This window comes from Carassius auratus, chromosome 21 (genome assembly GCF_003368295.1).
Source record: "Carassius auratus strain Wakin chromosome 21, ASM336829v1, whole genome shotgun sequence".
Classification (NCBI taxonomy): domain Eukaryota; kingdom Metazoa; phylum Chordata; class Actinopteri; order Cypriniformes; family Cyprinidae; genus Carassius; species Carassius auratus.
The window spans coordinates 4,402,682-4,430,430 of record NC_039263.1 but is presented as its reverse complement, the minus strand read 5'-3'; the positions used below and the strand labels follow the sequence as shown (position 1 = coordinate 4,430,430).

Sequence of the window (27,749 nt, the reverse complement as noted above, 5' to 3'; positions counted from 1 at the left end):
TACTCAATAATAATGTTCATACCATCCCTAAACAATAAATATATTTTCTCATTCAAAAAATGTCTTTATATACAAAGATGAATGATTGCACTTTTATGTCCTGTATATATGAGAGATTGTTTCTTGAGCCAGCGATGACTAAGAACAGATTCAGACTCACGTGAGCTGGTTAGATGCGGTTAGTTTTGCTGACCATGTGTGCTTGCTTTTAGAGGTCAGCCTTTCATTGCTGATCTGAGATCAGTAGTGGTTAATAAAGAAAGCCACAGTTTAGATTGAGGAAAGGAAACCGGAGCTGGGGGTTTAAGCCAGCATGGGCCCTCGTGGATGACAAGAGACTGTGAACGGTTTCGCTTACAGCTGCATCTCTTCTCGTTCCCACGATGCAGTGGATAAAAAAACCTCTGGAGTCAGAGACCTTGTGCCCTTGAGACGGGTCACATGTTCCTCCCGGCGCATTCATCAGAGGAGAATAAAATGCCAGGCTTTACTCTCAGAACATCACTGTATTGCTACAGCCGAGAGCTTAAAGATGGATGACCTTTGAGAACTTATATATATATTGGTGGCCAAAATGATTAGAACATTAGTATTTCCAGCAGCTAAAAACAGTTTTAAGTCAGTTATTTCCATCTGTGTTAGTAGGAAATATCAGTTTACATTTCCAAACATTCACTTTGCCATTAATTGTAATAATTCAGTGAGATTTTGGGATTTTTGTTTGCCTCACACAGAGATGTGATCTGATCATCATCAGTCTGTCTGGAGTGACATGAAGAAACAGACTTTTTTTTTTTAGAAAGTAATGCAATATTGCAATGCATAACTTTCCCCAACACTGGCAAATAAATAATAGAGACTCAAGTCGTTTCACCAGAGACATCTTTAAAGAGATTCTTCCAAACTGAATTAAAGTACTTGATCATTAAATACACATCCGACATGATAGTGGCAAGTGAAATTACAGGACAGAAGGGCATCAATGAAACAACAAAGCCCTGAAATTATTACAAATGAACATTTAGGATGCATTACAATATCCAAGTGCATGGTTCCTAATGAGAATGTGCAGTTTATTATCAAAGGTGCTTCTTTCTTTCCGTTTTTGGTCTTGATTTTAGATTGTCATTCATCTACTTGAAGCTCTCATTAAAACCTTCCTGGGCTCTTAAATAAAGCTTTCGAAAGTCAGGATAACAGGATTCACAAATATCGAATGAAGTCTTGCATCACAGTCACTTTCAGGCGTTACAGAGCCATGTGCAGGAGTCTGAAGGAGGTAAACTGCAGAGTAAGGCCTCCAGCTGCTCGTCTCCTAAACGCCGTTTCTCATCCAGGTCTTTCTGACGGATGAGTAGAGAGGCCTTGGTCTGAATGAAGCGCTGGTACTCCTGCAGCTGTGTGTCCGTCAGCTGTTTGGAGAGGAAGGTGGAGACCACGCGCTCCCGTCGCTCCAGGTTGTCCTTTAAGTCTTTGGCGTCCTCCCTCTGCTTGCACAGGAGACGGTGGCGGCTGTCCAGAGATTGCTGTGGATCGAGGAAAGTTGAGAGGATCACAATTCTGCTCATGTATAATTCTGCTCTTTTCTGAGATTCTGAGAATTATACTTCATCTAGAAGCTGAATAAATCATCTCTCCATTGATGTATGGCTTGTTATGATCTGATAATATTTGTCTGAGATGCAACTATTTGAAAATCTGGAATCTGAGGGAGCAAAAAAAATCTAAATATTGAGAAAATCATCTTTAAAATTGTTCAAATTAATTCTTAGCACTGCATATTACTAATCAAAAAATATGTTTTGATATATTTACGGTAGGAAATGTACAAATCTTCACGGAACATGATCTTTACTTAATACACTAATGATTTTTGAAATAAAAGAAAAATAATTTCGACCAATGCAATGTATTTTTTAATTTAAAGCACAATCTTTACAAAATATTTTTTCAGTGAAAAATGGCCACTAGATGGCCTCAAAGATCTGACCGGAGCAAATGTATTGGAAAAAGCTAATTTTCTTCTTTATGCATTTAGATATAGTATATTTAGACATTAACACCAAAAAGGCACAATATAACTCAATATAATTCACACAATATAGTCATCGTTCTATGATGCAATAATCCCTGTCATTATTATTATTATTGTTACAGTTGTTGTGTGAATCAGTTTTTAAAACAGGAGTGAGCAACAGAAACCGTTCCTACAAATATATTCAAATATAATTTTAATAAAGTTATAAGCTACACTGAAGCTCAATAGTTGTCAAAAAGATTCACAGTCAAAGACTGCATTGACTTCTTTATCTGTTTGCAATGGAAAACACTCATTGTACTGTGCATCTTGTTTATGGCATTAATCTTTTTTTTTTTAAAGTCTGTCGCTCTCAAAGCAACTTGAGCAGCCGTTCCGGCCTGATTCAGACACTCACTCTCTCCTCGGCGTCCATGCTGTCGTCTGCGGTGCTGAGGGCGTTCTGCACACGGGCCAGACGGGCCGACAGACACAGCAGCAGACTGACCACACGCTCCAGGTCCTCTATAAACTGTGTGTATCGCTCCAGCTCGGCTGACACACAGCGGTCTCGTACCAGAGCCTCCAGATCATGACCTCGCTCTGCGTTCACCTTCTCCTCGCTCTGGACGCCGGAGCGCACTTCCTCCAGACACTTCAAGTGCTCCTCTATGTGTGCCATCAGCCGCCTCTGTGTGTGACCGGATGCCAAGAGGAACCACAGACACAGAGATAGGTTTATTTGGGATAGCAGATACTGTACGCTACATGTAAGAGTGCAGGTTTGTAAAGTAAAACCCCATGTATTTTCCCCGCAGACATTTATAAATCTTTCAGGAAAGAGCTACGAGGTAAAGACACATGCTTATCTAGAATCGAATCTGTAACTGTTGAAAAAAAGAGGAGTTTAGGATATATGCTTAACTGTTTTAATACCTATTTGGGTTTATGCATATGCTTTATTTTTTAAGATTTAGTTTTTTATTTCCAAAGGCACTGTTACTTCCATAGCTATTAAAAGATTTGATTTCAAAAACACTGTCATAGCTATAAAATGATTTCTTGATAAAAGATGTGCTAAAGTTTGATTTTGGAGGCGACTGTGCTTTAAAATTAATTTATTATAATCTTAGTTCAAGTGAAGTCTGACGGTAATCAGCATTGAGTACTGTTAAGTTATATATAAACCTGCTTGTTTAAAATGTTTCAAATTGGAAAAAAATATTAGAAATAAAAAATCAGGTACATTAATAAAGTTAAAACGTATTACATTTTAAATTGGGTAACTTGTAATCTGTAACCTATTACATTTCTAAAGTAACCTTCCCAACACTGTATATACATATTCTGTATTTTTCAGAAATAAGAGTACCTTTTTATCGATGATATCTGTGTTGCTCAGGACAGATTGATTGTTCACAGATGAGGAAAGGTTTAGTGGTTTCTCATCTAGTGGCATCTCAGCGCTTTAAAAACAAAAACAAATATGCAAAATAAACATGTGGCGGAAATGTCATATTTTAAAACTGATTTGAGTGAAATATGAAGAGCTCTGTATCAATCTCAAAATGTTCCAAATTCAATTCAAGTTTATTTGTAAAGCGCCTTTCACGATGCGAATCAATGCAAAGCAACTTTACAGAAAATTATGTTTTTACAATATGTTTAGTAGATGCTTTTCAGTGTTGACAGTGATGTCAAATGATGCACAAATACAATTATCACACCTCACAAACACACAGCAGACTCCAGTCCAGGTTTAATATGCTAATAATGCAATAAACATTGAATACATATTACAAAATACAGTTTTTAGAAGTGAGAAAAAACATCAGGTTTAAGAACAGAATCATTGATTTTAACCCCTTTATAGTGCACGATCCAAACTTAAATTTTTATAATTCATAACTGAAAACATTTTGTAACATGATTTTGATGTGCCATTTACATGGTAATGCAATGTCTGATTTTAAAATGGGTTTTAAAGGATAAATTTTGAGATTTTAAGTTTTCAGTTGATATATAACTTCTGATGATTTCTAAAATGTGATTTAAAAAAAAGACTTCCTCGTTGCCTTTTTCTCTAACAAAGGTCAAAAACTCCTGTTATAATTTAGATTTTTGAGGGTGCACTTGTCATAAATGAATCTATTACTTTTCCTAAATCATTTTTAACAAAAAACATTGGTAAAATAAATATTTGGGAGTCTTAGACCTCTCCAACGATATATAGTTTGCCAAGATTAGATTAGATTTAAATGTAATATAGAGAAGTAAATGTAGGCGTCCCATATACGGGACGGGGTGACAGTTAAAGGGTTAATTATTTGCACAAGGACTAGATGCTTTTGTTGTGTGTATTCATCACCTGTGAGCAGCTTCTTCTGGGTTAGTAACCCTCTGCTCCCGTTTGCTCCTGTAGTGCTCCTCCATTAGAAACGTATCCTCAGACAACAGCTGCTCCATCAGCATCAGTGCTGTCTTCCTATTGGTTATGGGGTAAAGAATGCGAGCTAACGATTGGTCAGCTGAGACCACGTCCCGAACCAGCACCTCCCACTCCAGTTTGTCCGCTGGACAGCTCCCTTCAGTCACAACAGCACCGTCTTCCTTCTTCACGTTCCCGTCTTGTTCCCTATTAAGTGCGGGTGCCAAGCTGGCCTCGGCTTCCTGAATGCCAGGAGGTGTTGTGATAGACGTGGTTTTGTTCTTATCAGATGGGCTACACGGTGCGTTCTGGGGTTCAGCAGAAGTTGGTGTTTCAGTGGATGGCCAATAGTTTACCTCCGTCTCATTTATCACAGAAGCAGAGATCCACAGACTGGGATCTGTCGTGACTCCGTGACCGAGAGAAACCTCTTGATCAGAGAGAGATGTCTCAGTCTTATCTTGAGGACAAACGTCTTGTTGCTTGCTGTAATGTATCAAAATATACATCATATTAAAAGGATGCTTTCAATACAGCCACACATACACACATCAAGTATGCAATGGATTCAGATATACCTGACTTCTAGCCTGGAGCGACTGGGCATCGACAGAGCCATGTCTTTATCTTTTCGTCCATTGTCGTCTCTATGGATTTCATCATCACCAGATGACACACGCTTTACGAAAGGGGTTAGGAGTGGGTTCTCAGGGCCTGCCTGACAGTTATCCATGTGTTCTCCAGAGCTGTGAATCCTCCTATGTGTGCGTCTTCCTTCAGCTAGAAATGACATCGTTCTCCTCTCTGTACCGGGCATGACCTGTCCGCCCTGCACTTGATCAAGCTGCTCTGAACTTTTACTGAGAACCTCAGGTCTCGTGACCCTGGAAACACCAAGCTCTTCCATAGATTTCCCTCTTGAAGCTCGGACTTGTACGTGCCGCTCATCAGGGACAGATGCTGTGTGACTCTGATGGACTACTGTGTCTTCCTCTATTTTCCTTTGAACACTGAAAAATAATTCAAGGGTTTCTGTTCAGTATAATGAAGAACTACAATGTCTTATTGTATATCTTTAGTTAAGCTTGATAACATTCAATTTGTGATAAAAAGTATATTATTTGAGAGCTGAGACTAAAGTAAAAAAAAAAAAAAAAAAACAGAAAAGCCCTTTGCGATAAATGTAGAGAAGGCACATTTCAAATAATGTTTGATGAAGGTTAAAAATGTGGACCTGGCAACCCTGAGTTGAACTACAGGGGTCAAATACTACCTGCGTTAACATCTCAATTTTTTGACCCCTTACCTGTCACCCACCATTTTTGGCATGGAGACAGAAATGACATACCCAAAGTAAAAAGGTTTCTGCTCATGATTCTTTCTGACTAGATACATAATCAACATATGTTCACAAAACTGACACTTCAAAGATTACTGTGCAGGAATGAGAATCACTCTGACTGTTATGATAATAGAGATATAAAAGCTAAAATAATTTAATATTATTATTTTTTTAAATGTATTAAAAAATATTTTTGTGTAGGATATGAGTTTAGAAACACAGTGTAGCTTAAGCCACAAGTCTACTAATACTTCATTTGAAATTTCATAATATAATCTGTAAACCTGTGAATTTTAATGACATATTTTCTAAGGCCATGTCATGTGTTTTTTTTTTTTTTTAGAGAAGGCTATTCAAATTGAGTTATGGCACTTGTCATCTTCTGTAAGCTCTCATGTAAAGCTGTCCTGTGTGCTATTATCTCATGTCTGGACTGGTAAACTCCCCCATTCATGATTCTATTGTTCTCACGAGACAAGTCTTTCACACCTCCGCCAGGTATGACACATTATCCGCATTATTCTTTTGTTTTTATTCCGCCATTATTAGACTTTGTTCTGGTATTTTAAGGTTTACCAAGCCATATCGCTTGAGTCCCAGTATGCATTTGCCACACTTTTATCAAAAGTCTCACTATAAAAATACAGCAAAACATTTTCTTACGACGTTACAGAATTATTATGAAAAAATGTATTATGAAGAAGAACCGCAACTGTTATGTAGCTGCATTAGAGCTAACGTTAGCATCAAGCTACACGAGACTATTTATAAAAATATCAGTACACTTTTACTCAAAACTCACTTTAAACCCCAAACAAGTGTTTGTAATAACTTTCTTTTGCGATCACTTGTGGAATTTGGTTGTTTACTGTTGTAAAAATATGTTATTTATAGCCTTTTACATCACTGCACAAGTTAGCATTTCAGATGTACATTTTCAATATATTTTTGATAAAATGCCCCAAATCTCAAGAAAATCTCATACCAACAATTTACTGTCGTAATTGTGTTTAATATTTGGATATTTCATGGGTACAGAGGTTTATCGGTGTTGTTGTTTTCAGATATCAACACGGAAGTGTAACGGAAATGCGTCTCAGGATAGAGGGGGCGGTATATGATGCACAGTTATGATGGACAAGACACGGACGAATCACGTCTCTGTCAGCGCCAGCGCGCACGGCTCACTAAACACACAGAGAGAGCGCTAGGAGCGGCTCATTATCATAAGATCGCGTAAATCAGTGGAAAATGAATAAAAATTATAATTCTGTCTGAAGAAATATGAGGTAAATATCAGTAAATATATCCATATATCTCCGTAGATATGCAACTTTGGACTATAAAACCTTACTATCGCTGTTCACTGAATCTATGTGAAAACAAATAAACCACTGCATACGTGACTGAATATGAATGAGTGGTGAATTTCTATTCTAAAAATGACTCGTACATATAAGAGACAATAACAATAGACACGTTTTTTTGCACCCTTTTGATTGACAGGATATAATTTGGCTAATTTATCGGCTGTTTTTAAATTATCGGCCGATAATTGTTTTAATCAGTCGATAGTGATTATTGGCCCTTACATCTGTGCATCCCTAATAATAAATTCAGGACAGAGATCTCACTTCTACCGCTATCATACTCAACAATAAAAGCAATAATACTTCACCTTGAAATAGCCTTATTATGAATGGCTGAAAACTTGTCTGGATGTTTCCAAACCTGTAAAAAAAAAAAAAGAATGCAAAAACAGCAATATGAAAATTTACATGTTAGTCGTGGATCTTATTAACTAAACTGGAAATTCACATAAAACTGCAATTGTTGAACATTTTTATAAGTTACCTGGAAAGCATGGGGATTCGAGGTGCTTCGGGTACGAAAGAACTTGGGTTGTTCAGGCTGGTCCAGGAGACTCTCCACAGAGGCTGACTTCCCTGCTGTAGAGGACTCCTCTATCCAGCTGGACTGCCTTGAGTGCTTGGCAGTGATGAACTGGGAGTATTTAACAGAACTGGACACGGAGTCAAGAATCTGACCTGCGGAGAGAGGCCTGTGGAGCTTCTTGGAGTCCGACAGGCCAGAATTATGTCTGGAGCTCTCTGCAGTTGAATCCCTGTGGCTGGGTACTTGTGGAACGGGGCGCTGGGGCTCAGCGGCCTTTTGACCAGTTTTACGTTCCATGTATGCCACTAAAGCTTTATGCTGAAGGTGCTTCAGAGTTGGTCTTGAGAAATTGGAGGCAGATTGAGCACGTCCCCGTGTTTCGAACACCTTCCGTCTAGCAGCCACTAGACTGTGATCTTCCTCCGAGAGAAGACAGTCTTCTTCATTGCCAAGAGAGTGACAGGTCACATGAGCCGGTTCATCTGCCAGCTGGTGTAGTTTCTCAGGTTCAGAGTGAGAGAGCTTCTTCTGATCCGCTGTCAAACGCTTCCTACTCCCTACCCGAGGCACCTGTGGTTGAGCAATATTCTGTGGCTTCTCTGTTTTTTTTTCAATTGCATTCTCAATCTCCTGACCAAGGTCCTTGCTGGACTTTTGAGGATTGTGTAGCTGTGGCATTGGAATAGCCTCCAAGTTGGGAAGTTTGTCTTGTAATGAAGGACCGGAAGGTTCAACAGAAAGCTTTTTGTCTGTCTGCTGCTTGATCCTGCGGGGCTGAGAAAGCTGCAAATCTCTCCTTTTAAATGAAGTCTCCCTCAAAACCTTGGATTGGGCATCTTTCAGTTTCTCCTTATAATACTTCTTGTAGGAGTCATCTAATGTACCACACAGGTAGAAGAATTCATTCGGCTGTTTATCTTTAGACATTTCACTCTGCCTATATTCGCTGCTGGGAGAGGCTTGCTCATCATTTCCAGATTTATCTTTATCTTTGACAGAGTCAGGATTCTTGACCTCTATACCACAGTCATTATTGTTTTTGAACTTGTCTGTACATGACACCCTGCTTGCTCCTGTGAGGTGATATAACAGTGGGGTAGCCTCCTTGCTGATCTTGTCACTTGGGATATCCAGTTGGGGATGTCTCAAAGCTCCAGTCATTGGTTCCTCTTTCTTGGGGTGACTGGTATGGTCTTGCTTTATTTGAGCAGGGGTCATCGTTGTACCAACTGAATTGTCCTCCGGACCACAAAAGAAGATAGGGTGGCTGGTGGAGTGATGCCTGCCAGTTTCTCTACTCATGTCCCTCTGGTCATCCACATCTTCAGAATTGTCTGACTTGAAAGATGAATTAAGTGCCTTGTCATTAGGATGCTCCTCAAAATCATTCTGAATGCTGAATTTGTGTTCCTCTTGGAAAAACAGTCTTCCGCTCGGACCATCAGGACAGCTCTGCCTTCGGCGCTGAGCTTTAGAAGACCACTCACTGGGGGTTTCCACGCTTGCACCGTCACCAACACCTTGCAAAACACTGGGCTCAGATGACTTGAAGACACCGGTAACAAAATAAAACGGTCCTTTGTGCTGAATACTCCCACTGATCATGTTCTGTGGCATACTGCAGGAACTCACAAAACACTGGTGCTCAGAAACAGGTCTACCATAAGCTGAATGCGACCTTTTCCGATAGGTTTCGGATTGGCTGCTCCTAGACTGCTGCAAGTGCTCTGGTTGACAGGTTTGCTGGGGGAATCTATTTAAAAGTCCTGTAGACTTTGGTGGATCAAGCATCTTGTCCTCCTGGTCTTGTCTGATGTGATTGTTAAGCTGTGAAAATGTGCGACCATAGACAGGCTCAGCCTGGACACCACAGACCTCTGAATTACTTGTCTGTTGTGAAGTAGAAAGGTCAGCAAGTTGTCCTTCTGGACTCTGACGTGCCCTTGAGTTTTCAAGGTTCCTGGTTGTTACAAAACTGTTCAGACGGGCAGGAGGAGGTGGTGGTGGTGGTGGTAATGGATGCGTATGAACTGGACCTTCATTGTCAGAGAAGCCACTGCTGCTCCAGTGATGTTTTTGTGCAACAGTTTCCATGGAACGGTAAAGGTGATCCATGCTCTTGGAATCTGAATTAAGAAAGTTTGGTCTGTATTTATCTTTGCAGTGCAAGTTTTGCGACTGGAGTTCATCCAGTAGAAAAGGAGAAGGGTAATCAGGGACTGTAGAACCACCGGAGAATGAGCTATAGGCTGAGTCGCCTTTGCTGTGGTGATGGTTATACTGATCAATACTACTACTGGACTTGGCTGGGGAAAGTCGACTGACTGGAAGACTCAGAGGGTGTAGGTCAAGGTTACTCATCCTGTCAAAGTGGAAATTATAGGAATCCATTTGGACTATGAAGTGGAACTGTGGACCCAGACTAAATATTTCCTAACTGTAGTTACAAAACCGAATCCACAGGAATTAGGCATTACCTGAGAAAAACAAACATAAGCAACTGTAAAACCGTCAGGTTGAAGAAGAAAAACAAGTCCTACCACAATACAGATTTCTTTTGCATTAACTAAATTACTAGATCTACATTGATTGGTGTTAATGCTTAAGCTGTTAAGTACACTATGTAAGTATAGTATGCTACTATCCCTGCCCCTTTTCACTACTTAACACCGTGTCCCATAGACCGTAGAGAAAGAAGGAACGACAAGTCTCCACTTCCTTTCACTATAGAAAAGTAAAGCCAAAGCATCCAAGTATGGCTGCTGTCATTTTGTCAATTTGACGTAATTTGGAGCTAGAGTCTAACAGACAGTATTGATTCATTTGGAGCCAGAGACTGTGCAGTAGTTATAGTGAAGTAGAGCCTCGGTTTTAAACTCCAGCAAACCCAATCGCAAGCTCACGATCATGACACCACCTACCACTTTGTATAACTTTGTATAACCTCTTAACTTTGTGTATATATATAGGTGACTTGACTTGACAAGTACCTGTGATTATCACTGTCATAGTTTGTATGTTGTTGTTGCAGACGTGACATCACAGAAAATAGGAATTGTTTTTGAAACAGAATCCCCCGTCACTTGTTTTGTGTCGCAGCTGGTTAAGAGAGAAACAGTGATTAACGTGGAAAATATACCTTCACGTGTCACGGCGTCATGTTGCGTCTGTTTGGGACACGGTGCAAGGAAAGTTGCGATTTCATTATGAATGCACAACTTACTTTATTCACACTACTATACTACAAAATGGCAGAATACCTATGAGAGATGTGTGTGCAATACAACTCCCTCCCCTGTGTTTGAACTCCAGTCAAGTGTAGTACTTGGTACAACGCAGTACTTTTAAAGTCCCCTATGATAATAATGAAGCAATCTGATTTTAGCCTTCATGTGCAAAATTCTTGTAATACCAAGCTCTTTCCTTGAGCCCCATTTACCAGCTCACTGTAAGGATGACTTAACCTAGTAAGTTTTTTAAAGGACGCTTTGAAGCTTGTATGACGGAAACTGATGAAACTGGTTGGAATGTTAAAACTGCATATTTTTAGACACACTATAGACATAGGAGCATGCAATTAGATTTTACTAAACTTTTTTTTCTTTTTTTTTAAAGAAACAAAGATATAAAATAATGATCAAATAAAAAAGTGATCAATGATGACATCTTTAATGAGAGTCCTGAGGAACAGGTGCTTGGATGGGGGATTGATTGAAAAATTTCTGGAATGCAATTTTAACAAGGCTGAAACATTTTGGCAGTAATCATGTGAGAACTCTTAGATGGATTATGTACTTTAGACAAATTCAATGAATGCCGGATTTATAAAAGATTCCACCTTAAATGTATATATGCAAGTCTTTAATCCATTCAAGCTGTAGGCATTACTTTTAGATATACTAGTCAGCATTTGAAGTGGATCAAAACCTTTCATCAAAGTTCTCCTAAAACCAAAATGTGTAACTGAATATGTTATTTTGAACCTGGGTGATTCTTTTATCACCAGACAACAGTATTGAATTTTAAACATGCTCCCAGAAAACAAACACTGTTTTTTGATTGACCGTGAGAACATTATGCTCTATTTACATATTGAAGTATATAAACATGGGTGTTTTGTGCAGGAAATGCTGCATAATGTTCTATGCATGAGTACAGAGAAACATTCAAGTGGAAGGAAGCGCAATGCAAGCTAGCGACGATATGCACAAGAGCTAGAGGAAACTTCAAAAGGTTATATATCCGGGACAAACTTTTTTTGATCACCATTCAGTATAAATTTATAAAGCATGCTGGTCTACATCAGTGGCATACTCCTCTCCTGTCAAAAGATGTATACTACTGTATGCTAACTGCAGTGAGAAATCACACCAGGCTTCTCAGAGTAAGATTTAGAAAACCCAAGACTTCAAGAGAGAGAGAAATAAAGTAGACTTTAAAATTCTCTGCAGGCATATCCTGGAAAACATTCTCCTCAGCGCAGCAAATCTCTCCTCAGACAAACGCCGGCAGGATGGGCCTCCTGTCTGTGACGTCCACCCCCAGAGCACACAATGGGTGCAGCAGAGGGAATATTTCACCGCTGATAATGCTGTCTGAGGAGTGAAAAAAAGGCCTTGCATTCCTGGCCACCGTCAGAATAAAGTGGGCCCCGGTGCCATTTATTCCCAGAGTCCTCTGCACGGAGAGAGCTGCCAAGCAGGACGTTTCCATCGCAGACTCTCTCAGAGATGGGCCGACCCTGCCCTCGAATACTGTAAAGGCTTCGTCATCCTGCGCATTATTCCATTCAAAATCATTTGAGCTGGTAGCACAAGAAGAACTTATGTAGCTTGTCGCAGGAAATGTTATTGTGTTACCAAAAGAGAAATCGACATAGTTTCTCCCAAACAACAGGAAGATTTTATTTTAGTAATCTTACATGTGTCTGCTCTCAACAGTTTAGAAAAGCCCTTTTCTGCAACTAAATGAATGAAAGTTTAAATAAAACGAATAAAATAGGGTCCATAAGAAATCAGTTTTTTTTCCTAAATTTTTATAAACTTTTTTAACAAATATTGATAAATCAAAAGCATTTTTAATGAATTGATTTTTAGAAAATTATAATAAATTATTATTGTTTTATTTCTTCAAATAAATTTTGTTGAGCATTTAAATGTTTCTGCTAAATAAATTCTGGTAAATATTCCTTTAAAATTAAAGTTTTAATAATACATTTAGTAGTAGCAGTTATTATTCGAATCATTTAATTAAGCAATATTTCTGTCAAAGTTTCTTCAAGTTAAACCGAACTTTTATTTTGAAGGGTTGCTGTTTGTATATAATATGATGACAGTTTTTTCTCAAAAGATATGGTAAAATTCTCATGAAGTGATTCTCAGAGCAGTTCTAGAGATCACATGTATGTGTTCATGTACTCATATATTGAGGTGGCAGAGAGGTAATTGTGACTTTTTATCTCACAATTCTGACTTTTTTCTTTCAGTTGCGAGTTTTAAAGTAAGAATTGTGTAATATATAAACATAAAACTCAGATTTGGACTTTATAACTCACAATTGAAAGTCTCAGAATTATGAATAAAGAAGTCCAGATTTCGAGGTATAAACTCACAAAAGTCAGACACTCCAATACGAAACTAGATTCAACATCTCTTCTTCGTTGTGAGGAGTCCGGCGCAGGTAATTACTTCTCACACTCCCACCTCACAGATGAATTCACTAAAGCCTCTGACAAACAAAGGTGAGCTATTCTTAACCTCACTCAGACTCAACGTATTCAAGCGCCATCCATCATCACCTGTTCTCATAAGCGGTGATGAGATCTCTTCACAAAACAAGATCATACGCTGTTGACATGTGCAATTAACGAAGAAAGAGCCAACTATTTCATAATTACATTCATAAATAATGTGAATTAACAGAGAACATTAACAAACATTAGAAACACTATAAACATCCCTTCACTCCACAACAAACCTTTACATTTAATAATGAATGAAAAGAATGAAAAATATACGTATAAACAAACATTAATTATTTCATTCACTATATAACAAATGTCCTTTAGACAGTTTACAGCAAGTTACAGTAAGATACAGATGATAAGAAACATGACCTACTGAAAATACAGTAAGTTTGATTAAAAAAAATCAATTTTAGGATATTGGTTTTGTATTTTTTACTGTGGATACTGCAATTTGTTAAAAACCTAAATAAAAAATAAAACAAGCAGTAAGGTAAGAATCACATAACAGAAGATAAGATCAGATCACCAGTTTGAAGATTAAGTAAAGCATGAGGAACTACATCTGAAATTGCCTGAAGAAAAAAAAAATAACTATAACATCCTCAGTTTTGACCAATATTTTTTTTTTTTTAATTAAAACTACAAATCTTTTTTTTCCCTTCTTGTTTAAAGCTCAAATTATGCTGCAATATTTAGTTTATGATAATATCACAATTGCTGTTTTCGTGAAGCGTGAGCTGACATTATAAAGTATTTAAAAAAAAAAGGTAACACTTTAGTATAGGGTCCAATTCACACTAATAACTAGTTGCTTATTAGCATGTGTATTATTAACATATTGGCTGTTTATTAGTGCTTATAAAGTACATATAATGCATGACATCCATAATCCTACCCAATAACCTAAACTTAAGAACTACATTATAAACTATAAATAAACAGCAAATAAGGGGTTAATTGAGGCAAAAGTCATATTTAATGGTCAGTTAATAGTGAGAATTGGACCCTAAAATAAAGTCTGACCTTAAAAAAGTATCCCTGTATGTTTTTTTATATTTATAATAAGTAAATGATAGAGTTAAGTAGTATTAACAGAAGAATATTAGTTTTCCTGAATATTAACAAGTGAGCATGATCACTCTAGATCCAGAAAAACTGTTTTACAGATGCACATGAAAACCACGAAAGGGCAAGTAAGAACTAGGCTAAACTCTAACCAGGGGTTGTTTTGTGACAAATTACTACACATTCTCAACATCGCCTCGCTTAGGTTACAGGACAAGGTGAAGAAGTGTAACAAAATACAGCAAACGGATGTGTCGGGGGGAAATGGCCCACTTTGAGATCGGACTTTCTTTATGTTGCCCTTCCTGAAGTCTATGTAGTGGTCGTCCTTTATAGCAAGAACACAACAGAATAAAAAGTAGTGGGATCTTACTAGAAGCAGTATGCTTATTGTCAGCAGTGATAAGGATACTGTGAGGAATAATGGTGGTCTCTCATTACCAAAAAACTCACAACAAGAAGCCATGAGAGCACAGGAAACACAGCAGGTAGATGAAGGGAAAGGCACAAAAGGAGTCAGGATGAGAAAAGGGCGAAATCTTTTCTCGAGGCGTTCCAGTGATCTAACACACCGCACAATTCAGTGATGTCACCGATAGTTGAGAACATAACAGGCCTGATTATAGTCATAAAGAAGGAGCTTGGTTTCCTTGCATTCCTAGAGTCATAAAGTCATCTATTTCCATCCAAAATGTTACTGTTTTCCGTATTCTATATTTACTTGACTATATTAACTCATTAACGCATTTTTTGTGATCATTATTAATAGGGATGGGCAACATACCAGTAGAAATGATACTTAAAAATATGCTTAAGTGAAATCAAACAGCTGAAAAAGAAAACACAAGTGGTAGTAACAGTGTATCGGATCTGGGCGGCTCTTAAAGTGACAGCGGTCTAATATTCCTGCTGTCTGTCATTCATGTTAATCAAACAACAAAAGAGAGAAAACCCCTTAATGCTCGACTAAATCACCTTTGTAACTTTATTAAGATGAAATATTTATATTTAATTTACATATAATTTTTAATGTATGTATATTTTTTTTATACATTTGAATACTTTATACAATGTAGCCATTTTATTCATTTGTTCTACTGTATTTTTTTTTTGTCCCATTGTTTGTAATTAGTTTATTATTTTAATTTAATTGCTGACTGTTTACTCGTCTTCAGTGTGTTTGAGTTTTTATTTTTTTCTAGTATTAATTTTTTGTGATTTTCTTTTTTTTTGTGATTGACACTAGTAACAAAGATTATGCAATTGCTAAGGTATCAATTTTTGATATCATAAAGACCTAATTTAAAGCAAAAATAACTATATTGTGATATACATTGTTACAATGAAATAAAATTACTGATATCATGACATAAGATTTTGGTCCCCTAATTATTATTAATAATAATAATAATAATAATAATATTATATTGAGTACTGATGTGTTTTATGATAGTGAGATGGTCAGAGTTTTATAAATCAATAGGGATATAATGATTTATGATACTGATTTAAAAATACGATTTTCTCTTTTTTTTTTTTGACAAAATGAAATTCAATACAAATTATAAACAGAAAGGTGTTCTTTTATCATTTCTCAGACCAAAAGCTGCACAATTCGTTGTGAAAAAAAAAAACTAAATTGAAAACAAATCCCAATAAATAAGGGAGTTTTAAGAACACTATTTATCTATAAATATTACAATGACATGGTTGTCTATAGGAGAGTAATGGTAATGCAGTTATATGCCCTAAAATTCAAGATATGATAGCAAAACTGCCCTGTTTAACAACTACCTATTAATAAGCAGCAAATCAGGAGTTTATTAAAGCAAAAGTCGGAGTTAACAGTGACTCTCTAAACGATGAAATGATGAAACTTCATTGGCTATATAAAGAAGTTGGCATGAATTCTGCATACTTCAAGAAACTCACACAACCCGACAGATGCGTGCTTGTGCACGGTCACTTCTCATGTAACCGAATGACGACTAGCTAACAGCAGGCACTCTTGCTGAGTCCTTATCAGTGGTAAAGTGATTACATGGGATGGGAATGTGCAAGATAAACTTACACATGCAATGCAAACACATACAGTATTATGTCACATTGACTCGGGTTGTTAGCATTCATGACTCGACTTTCTCTGATGATTCAACTTCAGTGGCTAATGTTACTGATAAGACCTGTGCTGACTAGGACTCGTCGCAGTACGAGATGGCTTGCACTCGCTTGATTACACTTAAATATTAGTAAGGACAAAGTTTCATTTTTATTCTCCTTTCTTCAGAGAGGAACTCAATGACAACACTTTACAAGGAAATACTGCAAGTCACAGACAAAAATCTGCAAGGTGCACTTTTCTCCTTTTGCAACTCTGTTGGAAAATAAGCTGGAAACAGATAAGTAATGCTACCGGGGCTGTAGTTCTCACATTACATTCTCAGAGAGGCCAAGTCAGGTACAGGTGCGATCAGGTGACACTCACCTGTCAATCAAACTCAGCACAGTCAGACTACGTCTACAATACACACAGATCCTTGGAGAGCAGGTGCATTCACACACCAGAAAACCAGGTACCAAACATTTATAGCCAGATCCTTCTTTTTTCTGGTTTAAAGGTTTTTGATTAATTGATTAGATCAGCCCTAAAACACACACACTAAAAAAAAAAAAAAAAAAAAAAAAAAAAAAAAATGCACCTCAAGAGAACTTCTTCCAAAGTATGTCAGGTCTTCGTTTCTCTCAAAATCAAAAGAAAGAAATAAACTTTATTTTTTGCATTATAGTTAACGGAAATTAAAATTAAAACCATAAAAAAACATTAATGAATTAAAATTAATGTTAATTGAAATAAATAAATGAACACTTTATTTATTTATTATTATTTTAGCTACTAGCCAAGCGAATACGTCATTTAACATATTAACAAAAATGATTTCCGAAGGATCATGTGACCCTTTACACTGGAGTTATGGCTGATGGAAATTAAGCTTTGCATCACAGAAATAAAATACATTTTAAAGGATATTAAAATATAAACAATTATTTAATATTCTAATAACATTTTGCAAGATTACAGTTTTTTTCTGTATTTTTTATCAAATAAATGCAGCCTTGATGAGCAGAAAAGACTTCTTTAAAAACATTACAAGTCTTACTGATCCCAAACTTTTGAACAGCAGTGCAGATATATATATATATATATATATGTGCTAAATTATATTTCTGCTGAAATACATATAGGACATTTATCTGTAATGGGAAATACTTTTGCATTAAATGTAATGGTCCAGTAAACTTCATTTTCATTAAGCAAAATAAAGTTCCTTTATTCTTCTTTTGTTTTCAGGGTGAAATATAGTTTGGACATTGTGTGTTTTCTCTTTACTCTCGCCAAGCCTTGCATGTCAGGTGAAGACACAACCTTAACGTCTGACTGTTCAAACATTCCTTTCTGGATTCCTGTTCACTGACCTTGAAGCAAACTATGGCAACATTACGAGACCAAGACTAACATTTGCATGTGTTCCTCACAAATTTGACTTGCAAATGAAAACAGTTTGATCAGCTGAAGAGATTGGTATGGCACATGTCCTCTGATTGGTTTAGAAGGACACAGAGGAACCACTATAACTCATGTGCTGACACTCCTGAGAAACATTATCTCAGCCAGATCAAACCAGTCAAGAACATTTTCCCACCTGTTGACATCGCCGAGGTGTCACACATAACTGCTCTTCTATGCTGGAAGTCAAAATCTTCCTAATATTTTCCCCTTGTGCTACAAACAAAAAATAAATAAATAAAAAAAATAGATAAATAAATTTAAATAAATAAAGAATCTAGTTTCTAGCCTTTTTGTAATAATCAATTCCAAACATTCTATCAAACTAATAAAACATTTATTTTAATAAATAAAAAAAATAATTTGCAGTAGTTATTTACTAACATTATGCTAATTAAAAATGTGAAAATACAAACACATTCTCTTCTTGTTATCTTATAATACTTTACCTTTTTTCTCAACTTTAAAGTCTTAAATTACTTAAAATTTGTGGTTAGTAGTTAAAACATTTCCATACAATCCTGGATAATTTCATGTACACTGTTAAGGGATCTTTAGCGGTTTCTGTTCAGACTGTAAAGCAAAAAAATATACAACAATAATCTGGAAGAAATTAAAATGCTAAAAGAAGAAAATGGGGAAATCTGTTTTTTGGATGTGAATGAATTAAAGGGAACTCTTGGATAAATAGATTTATCACATCACTGGATTTTTGTCGATGTGCTTCGAAAGATTACAATCTTAACACATAGCACAAGTAGGTTTTTTTTTTGAAGGACAAAAACCTGTTCAGCTGAACGACTCAAAAAGATCTCATGAATGAAAGTACAGCTAATGGAAAGTTCAGCTTAACTAGCGGTTCCTTCTTTTGACTGCGTAAGATACTTGAAACTCAACACAAAGGCCTTCAAGGTTACAAAAGATCATATAAGATAATAGCTGTTATTTAAATTCTAATATGGAAGGAATGTGACAAATGTGTTCCATCCCTGCGCTTCTGCTAATTACAGCAATGACAAAGAGCAGCTATTACAGCAAGAGAAGAGAGAGAATAAAAGACTGCTGCACGGCCATAGTTCAGCGCTTGTGAACTTTGCCACCTGGCATTAGTTCAGGGATGCATGACTGTAGAGAGGGAAGAAAAAGATGAAAACGTGGAGGAGTGGAGGAGGCACACGGTGCTGCTGGTTGTGTATCTTGGAATATGCTTGAAAGGCTCTGTGATTTCAGGATAAATGTCAAGTCTACCACACATCAGCTTTCTGAAGAGCTCGGTTATGAGCTACAAATGACACATTAGCCACATGATGCAACTAAGTGGAGGAACCTCTTACAAACCGAAGCTCGATCCGACAGCGAACACAGCTTGCAGTATGATTGATAACTTATTATTTGGTTCGATTCACCCCCAAATGCATGCAATGCCAGAGTTTGTTTTACTGCCATTAGAAAGTGGTGCGATATTTGGAGGCATTTTAGGTAGATTCTCCATAATGAACCTAACTGGGTTTATTCTAATGCCAGACGTCTCATTGTCCTACACTGCGCTTGTGTTAATGCTGGATCACTCAGAGACGCTGAAGCATTCGCTCACATTCTCCAGGGATTCCTCTGAGCTTGAGATGTCTGGATCACGCTGCTTCCTCTTTATGAGCTGCACTTGTTCATGTAGACAGACAGCGCTCTCATTTAATGAATTACAAGAGGGTCACATGATCATGAGTGCTGAAGAACGAAGGGACGTGAAATGCCGAGATATAAACACTGCTTTCACCTCCTTTTCACTTCATATGATAAGTACTTTACCAATATTTTTCCTGATCATGCAAGTTCCCTGTTCATTCAGAACTATGTTTTTTCAAAGGCTATTGGAGATCAATTCATTCTTTCACTCAGGTAGTTTTGGATAAACATTTTGACCTGAGTAACAGTTTATATTTGTTAAATGATATTGATAACTTACAGTTAGATCAGAAAAAATGCAGGTTAGTTATTTTGATATCTTATTTTGCAAAAAAAATGCATACTTTTATATTGGAAGAATGTTTCCCCTCCATCTCTTAAGACTTTTTTTGACCAATTGTCTTCATTTTTGCTATTAGAAAAATTAACTTTGGAGAAATATAACCGTGGCCATCTCTTTAATGAATTTTGGTGCCCTTTACTTTTGGGTATTGGAAAATGATATGACCTTGTAGATCAAGTTCTGTATGCTTGCTGTTCAATTATTATTATTTTTATGTGGTTTTTTTTTTGTTTTTTTTTCTTTTTCTTTTTTGATTTTTATGTTGTTGTTATATCCCTAAGTGGGTGGAAAAATGTTTAAAGGAAAGTCGTATACAGAAAATGTGTTAACCTTAAAATCAGGGATTTTTCTTTTTTTTCTCTGTATGTTATATAAATGATTTTCTTTTGAAAAATAAATAAATAAATAAATAAAAAGAACTATGTTTTCATTTTTTGGTTAAAACCTTCTTTTGCTTCACATTTTAATCAACCGACTGAACTGACAGTGTGTATATGGAAATAAAATAATGACAATGCTTATTGAAAAATGCACATATTAAAAAAGTTTTTTTTTTTTTTTTAAAGTGAACTCTGGAAGGTGGAATATGGATTATTGCATTTTTTAGTTGAATAAAAAATAGTTAATAATGAAAGTGTGCATGAAATGTTTTGAATTTAAATATTCACAGATCAAATATATAACCATTTCTGTCCCTAAAAATGCAAGCCCTGATAATACAATGCATACTGTTAATGCAATAAATTATTTTTTTCAGTTATAGCAATTCAACATGCTTTTTATTTCAGATATATTTGGCATTATTTTACTTCCATAAATTTGGCATAAGTTGAACGCTAGTAAAGAATTTTGAGGTTGCTTTTGTTTAAAAGGGTTTGGTTTGACATGATAATTTAATTGTTTTATAAAAAGAAGGGAAAATGTAATTAATAATCAATAAATATTAATAATACAATTTTTTTTACATATTCATCTATTTGTTCTTCATTTATTTGCTGTGAGATTTGTACTATTATACAAATAGAAATAACAATAATAGCCTAATATTTGTTTTAATATATAATCGCCCCTCTTAGACAGCTTCAGTTGATCTGAAAATATTTTAACTTATGACAAAACTAAATTTTCTTAAATACCATTCAAATGTTAGGCCTATTATGGACTGTTCACCAAAAAATGAAAAATGTTGTCATTATTGGATTATTATTTTGGATACAAACATTGTTCAAAAGAACTTCTTTTGAAGAAAGAAACGTATACAGGTTTAGAGCTGTTATGATGTGGCTGCTAGAAACAGTAATTATAGAGTGTGATGGAAATTACTGCAAAACACACTATGTGTTAATGATGACTGACAGATACTAATCAAAACACAGGGCTATAGGTGACTACACAAAAACACAGGTGAACACAATTGGCTACTACAGAAACAAACAGGCACGTAATCAGAAACTAAGAAACCGAGGACACAACAGAGTATCAAATGAAAAGTCAACTGAGCAGAACATAAACAGTGACATGAGGGTGAGTACTAATGACAAAATGATCATTTTTGGTGAACGGTCTCTTTTAGGTGTGGTCAGACAGATTTACTTCTTAAATACGCCACACAAAAATCTGCACAACGTTAAACCGTTTATTCACTGATAAGAAGAGATTCACATCATGTTGTTCTAAACCTGCACGACTTTGTTTCATGAAACTCAAACACATTGTTTACTAATAATGTAGATTTCATATTAAACATTCGTTTTATGTAAAGTTTTATTTGTAATAATTTTGGAGCACGGTCGTCATAGCTCGCTAATCATTTTCATTATATAGAAAAGGCCGGCCGTCTGACAAAGTCTTTAATCATTTCTTCTTTTGTGCTCCACACTCATACAAATCTAAAAGAGGAATGAAGTTTCATTTTCAAATGAACGACTCATTTACCTGGAGGTTAGACAGCAGTCACATCTGGCCAAACTGCTAACCGTTTCACAATATTTATTACAACAAAAGCTCAGGTGACTTTGCACCGGATCTGTTTACCGTCATGCCTGCCTGACATCTGCCCATAATGGCCTTTATAAAGCGTGTAACTGACCCATGTGGCACATTCCATGTGAGTGTGTCAGCATTTTCAAAACACACGGGAGACTTGTTTTAATGTAAAGCCACATTCAAAGGTTTTAAATGATTAGTATTCTTCTTTTCTTTCTTTTTTTTTCACTCAGAAGATCAATGTCAAAAGCTGCTGTTCAAGATGCATTTAACAGATAAACGAGTTTGTGAGCCTGGATAAACCAGTTTGCATTGAGGATGTACTAAACGTTAAAGTAACACCCAAACAATAAATGTATTGTCTCCATACAAAAGGACATTGCTGAATATTACATAGCGTGTAAATGATTATTAACAGACAATCCTTAAGTGATATTTTACAGCATGCAAGCATAATTGCACCTGTAACAGAAACAGGTGTTTTCAACGACAGTGCAAGCAAGGGAGACATCTTTGTTGTTGCTGCTAAAGAGCAGTAAATCTTGCTTGTGTATTCTCTGAATCTGGAAGGTGTGTCTACCACAAGAGCGAGACAACGCTGCAGTGTGTGTGTGTGTGTGTGTGTGTGTGTGGCAGGTTTTTTCAGTATCAGCAGCTGCATTTGTGTTTATGTGTGTCTTGCATGCAACACAACTCCTGACCCGTCAGAGCCTGCTTCAGCATGGAGCAAGACTTCAACACAAGACGCTCAAGTTTTCACCCCTTTAAATTCATCTCACATATTACTTGGCTTACTGTATATTTCTACTAAAGTGGACTGTGACCCAGAAACAAAACAGAGTGATGCAACATATTTGTTATGAACAGACCCTGTGCCAAAGTATACTGCAATCCTCTTATTTCTCTTTCTACCTAATTATTACATACATCAGCTGAAAAAATGTTTCAAACCTAGACTTAAATGGGTTAAACTGGTGTTATTCCCCTATTGTTTGTTCTCAATATTAGAAAGTAGATGGTCAGAATCTGATTATATATTGCTACAGCCTTACACTTATTAAAAGCCCGTGTTAAAAGTAGACTACATACATCTGAGTGAACATCTATATTCCACTATAGAGTTCCTTTTAAATTAAAAGCATTGCTCATAATTGCTATACTATATCATACAGCTACATCGTTTAGTATCCACCTGTTGCTGTGAGCCGTGGACCGAAACTATCATATTTACAGCACGATACCAGCACTTTTAACTCTTAACTCAAACTCTTACCTGCACGCTTCTGTCAGGATGCGACTCATAACAGCAGCTGTCGGGTTAACGCCATAAACTGAGTGTTTTAAAGCATAACTCCGTGTGTCTTGAAGCAAAGTGAAGCGACTGCCAGCGAGCGGGGGCGGGGCCAAAGAAGGGGGCGGGGCGATTACAGGAAAAGTTACTGAGCTGTCCATCAATGGCACCTCCTATTTGTTTATGTAAATGTTAATGTTGCATAACTGTACAAATGTAATATGAATATTAATCCTAGAGTTAAGTAATAGTAATAGTTCACATAAAAATGTAAAATAGGGCATCATTTATTCAAATTGTTTAAAACTTGTGTGATTTTCATTCTTTCATTGTACACAAAAGAAGACATTTTTATGAAAGTCGGGAAGGCCACTGACTTCCATAGTATTTTCTTCTATACTAGGAAATCAGTGGCTGTCAGTAGTAACTGTTCTTTTACCAACATACAGTGAATATTTTTGTGCTTAATAGAAGAATATCATTCAGGTTAACTGAATTACAGTAATTTCATTTTTGGGTGAACTGTCCCTTTAAATGTTGAATGGCGACTGGAAATTAGAGAAACAAATTAAGTGTCTGATCGAGAAACAGTGACCATAAACATTTAAACAAGCAAACTGTCAATATCTTGTATTTGCATATCTGTATTTGCATCTTAAAATGCAAAAAAACAAACAAAAAAAAAACACAAAACTGTCAAAAAATACAAAAATGTTATCCTTGCTTATTAGAAGGTCAATGGGCTCGATGTGCACTGCAACATTTTTTTTTTTTTTTTGCAATCTGATTTAAGTGCTTTCAGTAGTGCTATGCATGACCCAGCTTTGCCAGATCCAAATACCAAACGGATTGTGTTCATAATTATACTATTAGAGCTCAAGCTCTCCTAGAAGTCCGGATGAATGTACATTTGATAACTTTATTTGTGGTAATGCTTTATATTTTCACTAACCTAGATATAAGGTAGAATGCAGTGTTGTGGGTCATGCATTACATTTTTCAAGTAACCCATCACTTTTAAATTTACAACACAATATTTGAGTTACTTTTTTTAAATAAATATCGGGGGAAAAAAGTAACAAATGTAACAATGCATTACTTTACACAAAAAGTAACTGAAGCAATTAGTTACTCCATGGTGCAACACAATATTGTAATGCACTACTTTTCAGAAGTAATCCTAAGCACAGCCAAAACTTTTTAATCATATAGATTTTATTCTCAATACAGCAAAATACAAAGAGGATCCGCAACAGACTCCATTAGTAATACTCACTCCACCAAAAAAAAAAAAAAAAAAAAAAGTGTTTAAATTACAAGTTATTACAAGTTTGGAGAATCGAGGCTCATAAGAGTACCTTAAAATCATATTGCATCCATATATGAATATATTTATATATATATATGTATATGTAGATTTTTTTCTTGTCAATACTTTAAAAACTAAATTGGTTTTATACTGCTCGTCAATGATTGTTTTGAGATCACTATAAAATGAGTCCTACATACAGACATCGAGAACCGCTCTAAATGATGTCACTAATGCTAGATCTTTCTTATAGTCGACTGCATTTAGCCCCTTTTCATCCCGACCAAGATCATCCGAATGTTCATAGAGCACAGGAAGTGACATCACTAACATACAGTGTTCGGAGGAAACAACACAAACATGTGCATTCAATATATTCACATCCTATTTACAATTAATACAAATGTTAAATCGTCTGAAAAATTTACCCTAAAAGAGAATTATGTACATCTGTACATCTTAGTATTTAAATAGAAACATGCGAGTGTTATTTTTCAAAAGGGTGAAAAAAAAAAAAAAAAAAAAACTCTTACCCTCGTACAGATATGATCACAAAGAAAATTAGAGATGGATTTAAATCAATCAGTCAGTCTGAGTCTCTAAAGCACTATCATGAACTCTAGTAGAAAATACAAAAACGGTAAAAACTGAAAAAAAAAAAAAAAAAAAAAGGACACACCTTCATGTCTGGAGAAGCCAAAAAGGCTATGGGAGAATCCTTTTAAACAACCCATATTCATATGCAGTTACTTTATCATCATGAATCTGGTACAGAAATCACATTAGTGCATGAATTCATTTACATAAAAGCACAATTAACAGATCTCACCCCTATAACACAATGCATTTACTGACTCTCAATCAAAACGATGGATTTATCGAGACAGAGGCCAGTCATTAAATGTTTCACCTCTAGAAGTTTGTTGTAACTGCTGAACATTTGAATTGGCACGAGTCCTTGTTAGCTTCTGCACAAACAAGCAAGAAAAACATCTGCATAGACAGAAAAAACAGTTTGGGAGCCAATGAGAGGAAAGATTCTAGTGCAAGAGATGCTAAGTGTCCAGCATTGGATTGACTTTTCACTTGACCTTCCTCTTTCTGGTGCTAAACCTATCCGTTTCTCGATCTGATTTACTGTGTGTCTGTAGATTAATCACTCGATGTAATATGTACAGATATAAAACTGCTAGAACACATAAATATATCCTTACATGACTGCTTGCTTTTAAAAGAACTGCAACACAGAGGTGACTACGACACTATAAAGGCAACCTCAAGACTCACATTAAATATTTAAATAGGATATTTTCATATACAATAGAAATACGTCTCTCATCTCGTATTGCAACCCTGTATCCACACCTAAGAGTGAAAACGCAACCTGGAACGAAGCGATTTGCCGTTATCTAAATAAAATCTATATTAGGCTGAGCCAGGGTAATAAAATACTCCTGCGTTTAATACCAGAAAATCAAGAGAAAGTGACGCCTATGCGAGCGCTACATTTCGTATAAAAGTCTTGGCCTGGGAGTTTGTTGTAGACAGGCTATTATTCCTTTGTGGCATCTGTGGATAAGCCAGGCCAAAAAAACAACAAAAATAAAACACATGAGTAATAATGCATTGATACGGAGCCGAACAGTCGTTTGGTCTGCTATACAAGAAAGAGGATCAGTCAGCACTGCATTCATTATTTGCTCTTTCTGCTCCTCGTTTTACAAGCCTTTGGCAATCCACACCCTGCGTACAAGTCTACATGTGTATTTCCAGATATTGTGTCTCTCGGTTTCCTGTATATCAAATACAAGGCACGATAAAATGATAAAAGGAGAAAACCTCAATTTTAAAGCACCTTTGGTTAAAGGGAGGTACTTTGGTTGAAATAAAAAGCCATAAACATCCAGTTATTATTCTTGTTTGCTTATAGCTAGCAGAAAATAAACCAAAAGGAGATTCAAAGTAAGAAAGCAGGCTGTTTTTCTTCTCTGTTTGATGATACGAGCAGGACGATGCAGTGTATGAGCGCTCGGACAGACGTGCGGTTTGGCCGCCTCCCCTCTCATGAATATTCATAAGGTCTGTGGTGGAGGGGCGGGGCCTCGAGTGTTTCCATTTTTGGCAAGCTGGTGTAGAAATGAACACAGTGTCACAGAGGTGTCTGAGGCAGATCTAGTGTGTGTGTGTGTGTTTCACGGCTCTACTGAATGAGCTTGGCGTCCAGTCTCAGCCAGTGCAGGCCCTGCCGAGTGAACCGCACCAGCTCAGTCATGCTGCTGGTGTTGAAGATGAGCGGACCCATAGCCTTGTCCAGCTCGGCGAAGAACTCTGCAGAACAAAGACCAAAAAGAAGAAGAAGTCAAAACTGATGATCTTTAGCAGGTGCTCACATCCAGATTCGAAAAAAAAAAAACAAACAAACAAAAAAAAACATTACTAGTGTTTACAGTATCTGCATGCCTTATTAAGTGGAGTACAGCTGGACGATAAGGTTACATTTTTGGGGGAAACGTGTGATACTTTAAGGATTTTTTTGATCAGTAAAAAAAAAAACAAAAAAACAAAAAAAACAGCATTTATTTAAAATAGATTTTTGTTTTAACAGTATAAAGTTTATATCAATTTTTACTTTAACACATCATTGCTGAAGAAAAGTTTTTTTTTTCTGACTCAGCAGTGTACATTCAAAATATTTATATTTGATATAAACAAAGATCTTATTGACATTTTATTCATCATCAGAATCCTGAAAAAAGCATTACAGTCTCTAAAATATATTGAACAGCACAAAAGTTTACACCATTGATAATAAATCAGCATATTATTCTGATTTCTGAAGATCATGTGACACTGAAGACTGGAGGAATGATGCTGAAAATACAGCGGAGAAACCACAGAAATAAATTAGATTTTAAAGTATATTATAATAAACACCTGCATGTTAAACTGTAATAATATTTTACAATTTTATATTTTTTCCCCCTGTATTTTCGATCAAATAAAAGGCAGACCTGATTAAAAAAAAAACATTAAAACACTGATCCAAACTTTTAAAATGGCAGTGTACATCCAATTTTA

The 27,749-nt window shown here is 36.2% G+C and overlaps 2 protein-coding genes across 5 annotated transcripts in view; both read right to left on the bottom strand.

Moving 5' to 3' along the window:
• Window positions 1-865: 865 nt before the first annotated feature.
• LOC113038270 (protein Shroom1-like) lies at window positions 866-23,470 on the bottom strand. Of its 2 annotated transcripts, none has more exons than XM_026195572.1 (8): window positions 23,345-23,470; window positions 7,642-10,183; window positions 7,466-7,518; window positions 5,024-5,455; window positions 4,386-4,931; window positions 3,390-3,483; window positions 2,436-2,708; window positions 866-1,526 (listed from the first exon to the last, which is right to left on the bottom strand). In XM_026195572.1, the coding sequence occupies exons 2-8, from the start codon at window positions 10,072-10,074 to the stop codon at window positions 1,242-1,244; spliced, it is 4,116 nt and encodes a 1,371-aa protein (XP_026051357.1). In that variant the 5' UTR covers window positions 10,075-10,183; window positions 23,345-23,470; the 3' UTR covers window positions 866-1,241. The 2 variants fall into 2 exon arrangements, with proteins under 2 accessions (XP_026051357.1, XP_026051356.1); XM_026195571.1 differs by having other exon boundaries at window positions 7,642-10,160.
• A 1,691-nt stretch (window positions 23,471-25,161) lies between these two features.
• LOC113038269 (AF4/FMR2 family member 4-like) overlaps window positions 25,162-27,749 on the bottom strand; it is a 29,980-nt gene continuing 27,392 nt past the window's right edge. For all 3 annotated transcript variants that reach the window (XM_026195568.1, XM_026195570.1, XM_026195569.1), the window contains one exon: window positions 25,162-26,999. In XM_026195568.1, coding sequence (XP_026051353.1) covers window positions 26,872-26,999 — 128 coding nt within the window. In that variant the 3' untranslated portion in view covers window positions 25,162-26,871. The remainder of the gene's footprint in view (window positions 27,000-27,749) is intronic.

Bases quoted from the DNA above. Each gene is read 5' to 3' on its own strand.
- LOC113038270 (XM_026195572.1), bottom strand. From the start codon at position 10,074: ATGGATTCCTATAATTTCCACTTTGACAGGATGAGTAACCTTGACCTA. The intron at 5,456-7,465 runs GTGAAGTATTAT...ATTATTTTTCAG, and splicing joins CATAATAAGGCTATTTCAAG to TGTTCAAAGGAAAATAGAGG. The intron at 2,709-3,389 runs GTACTCTTATTT...GGTCACACACAG, and splicing joins CAGATATCATCGATAAAAAG to AGGCGGCTGATGGCACACAT.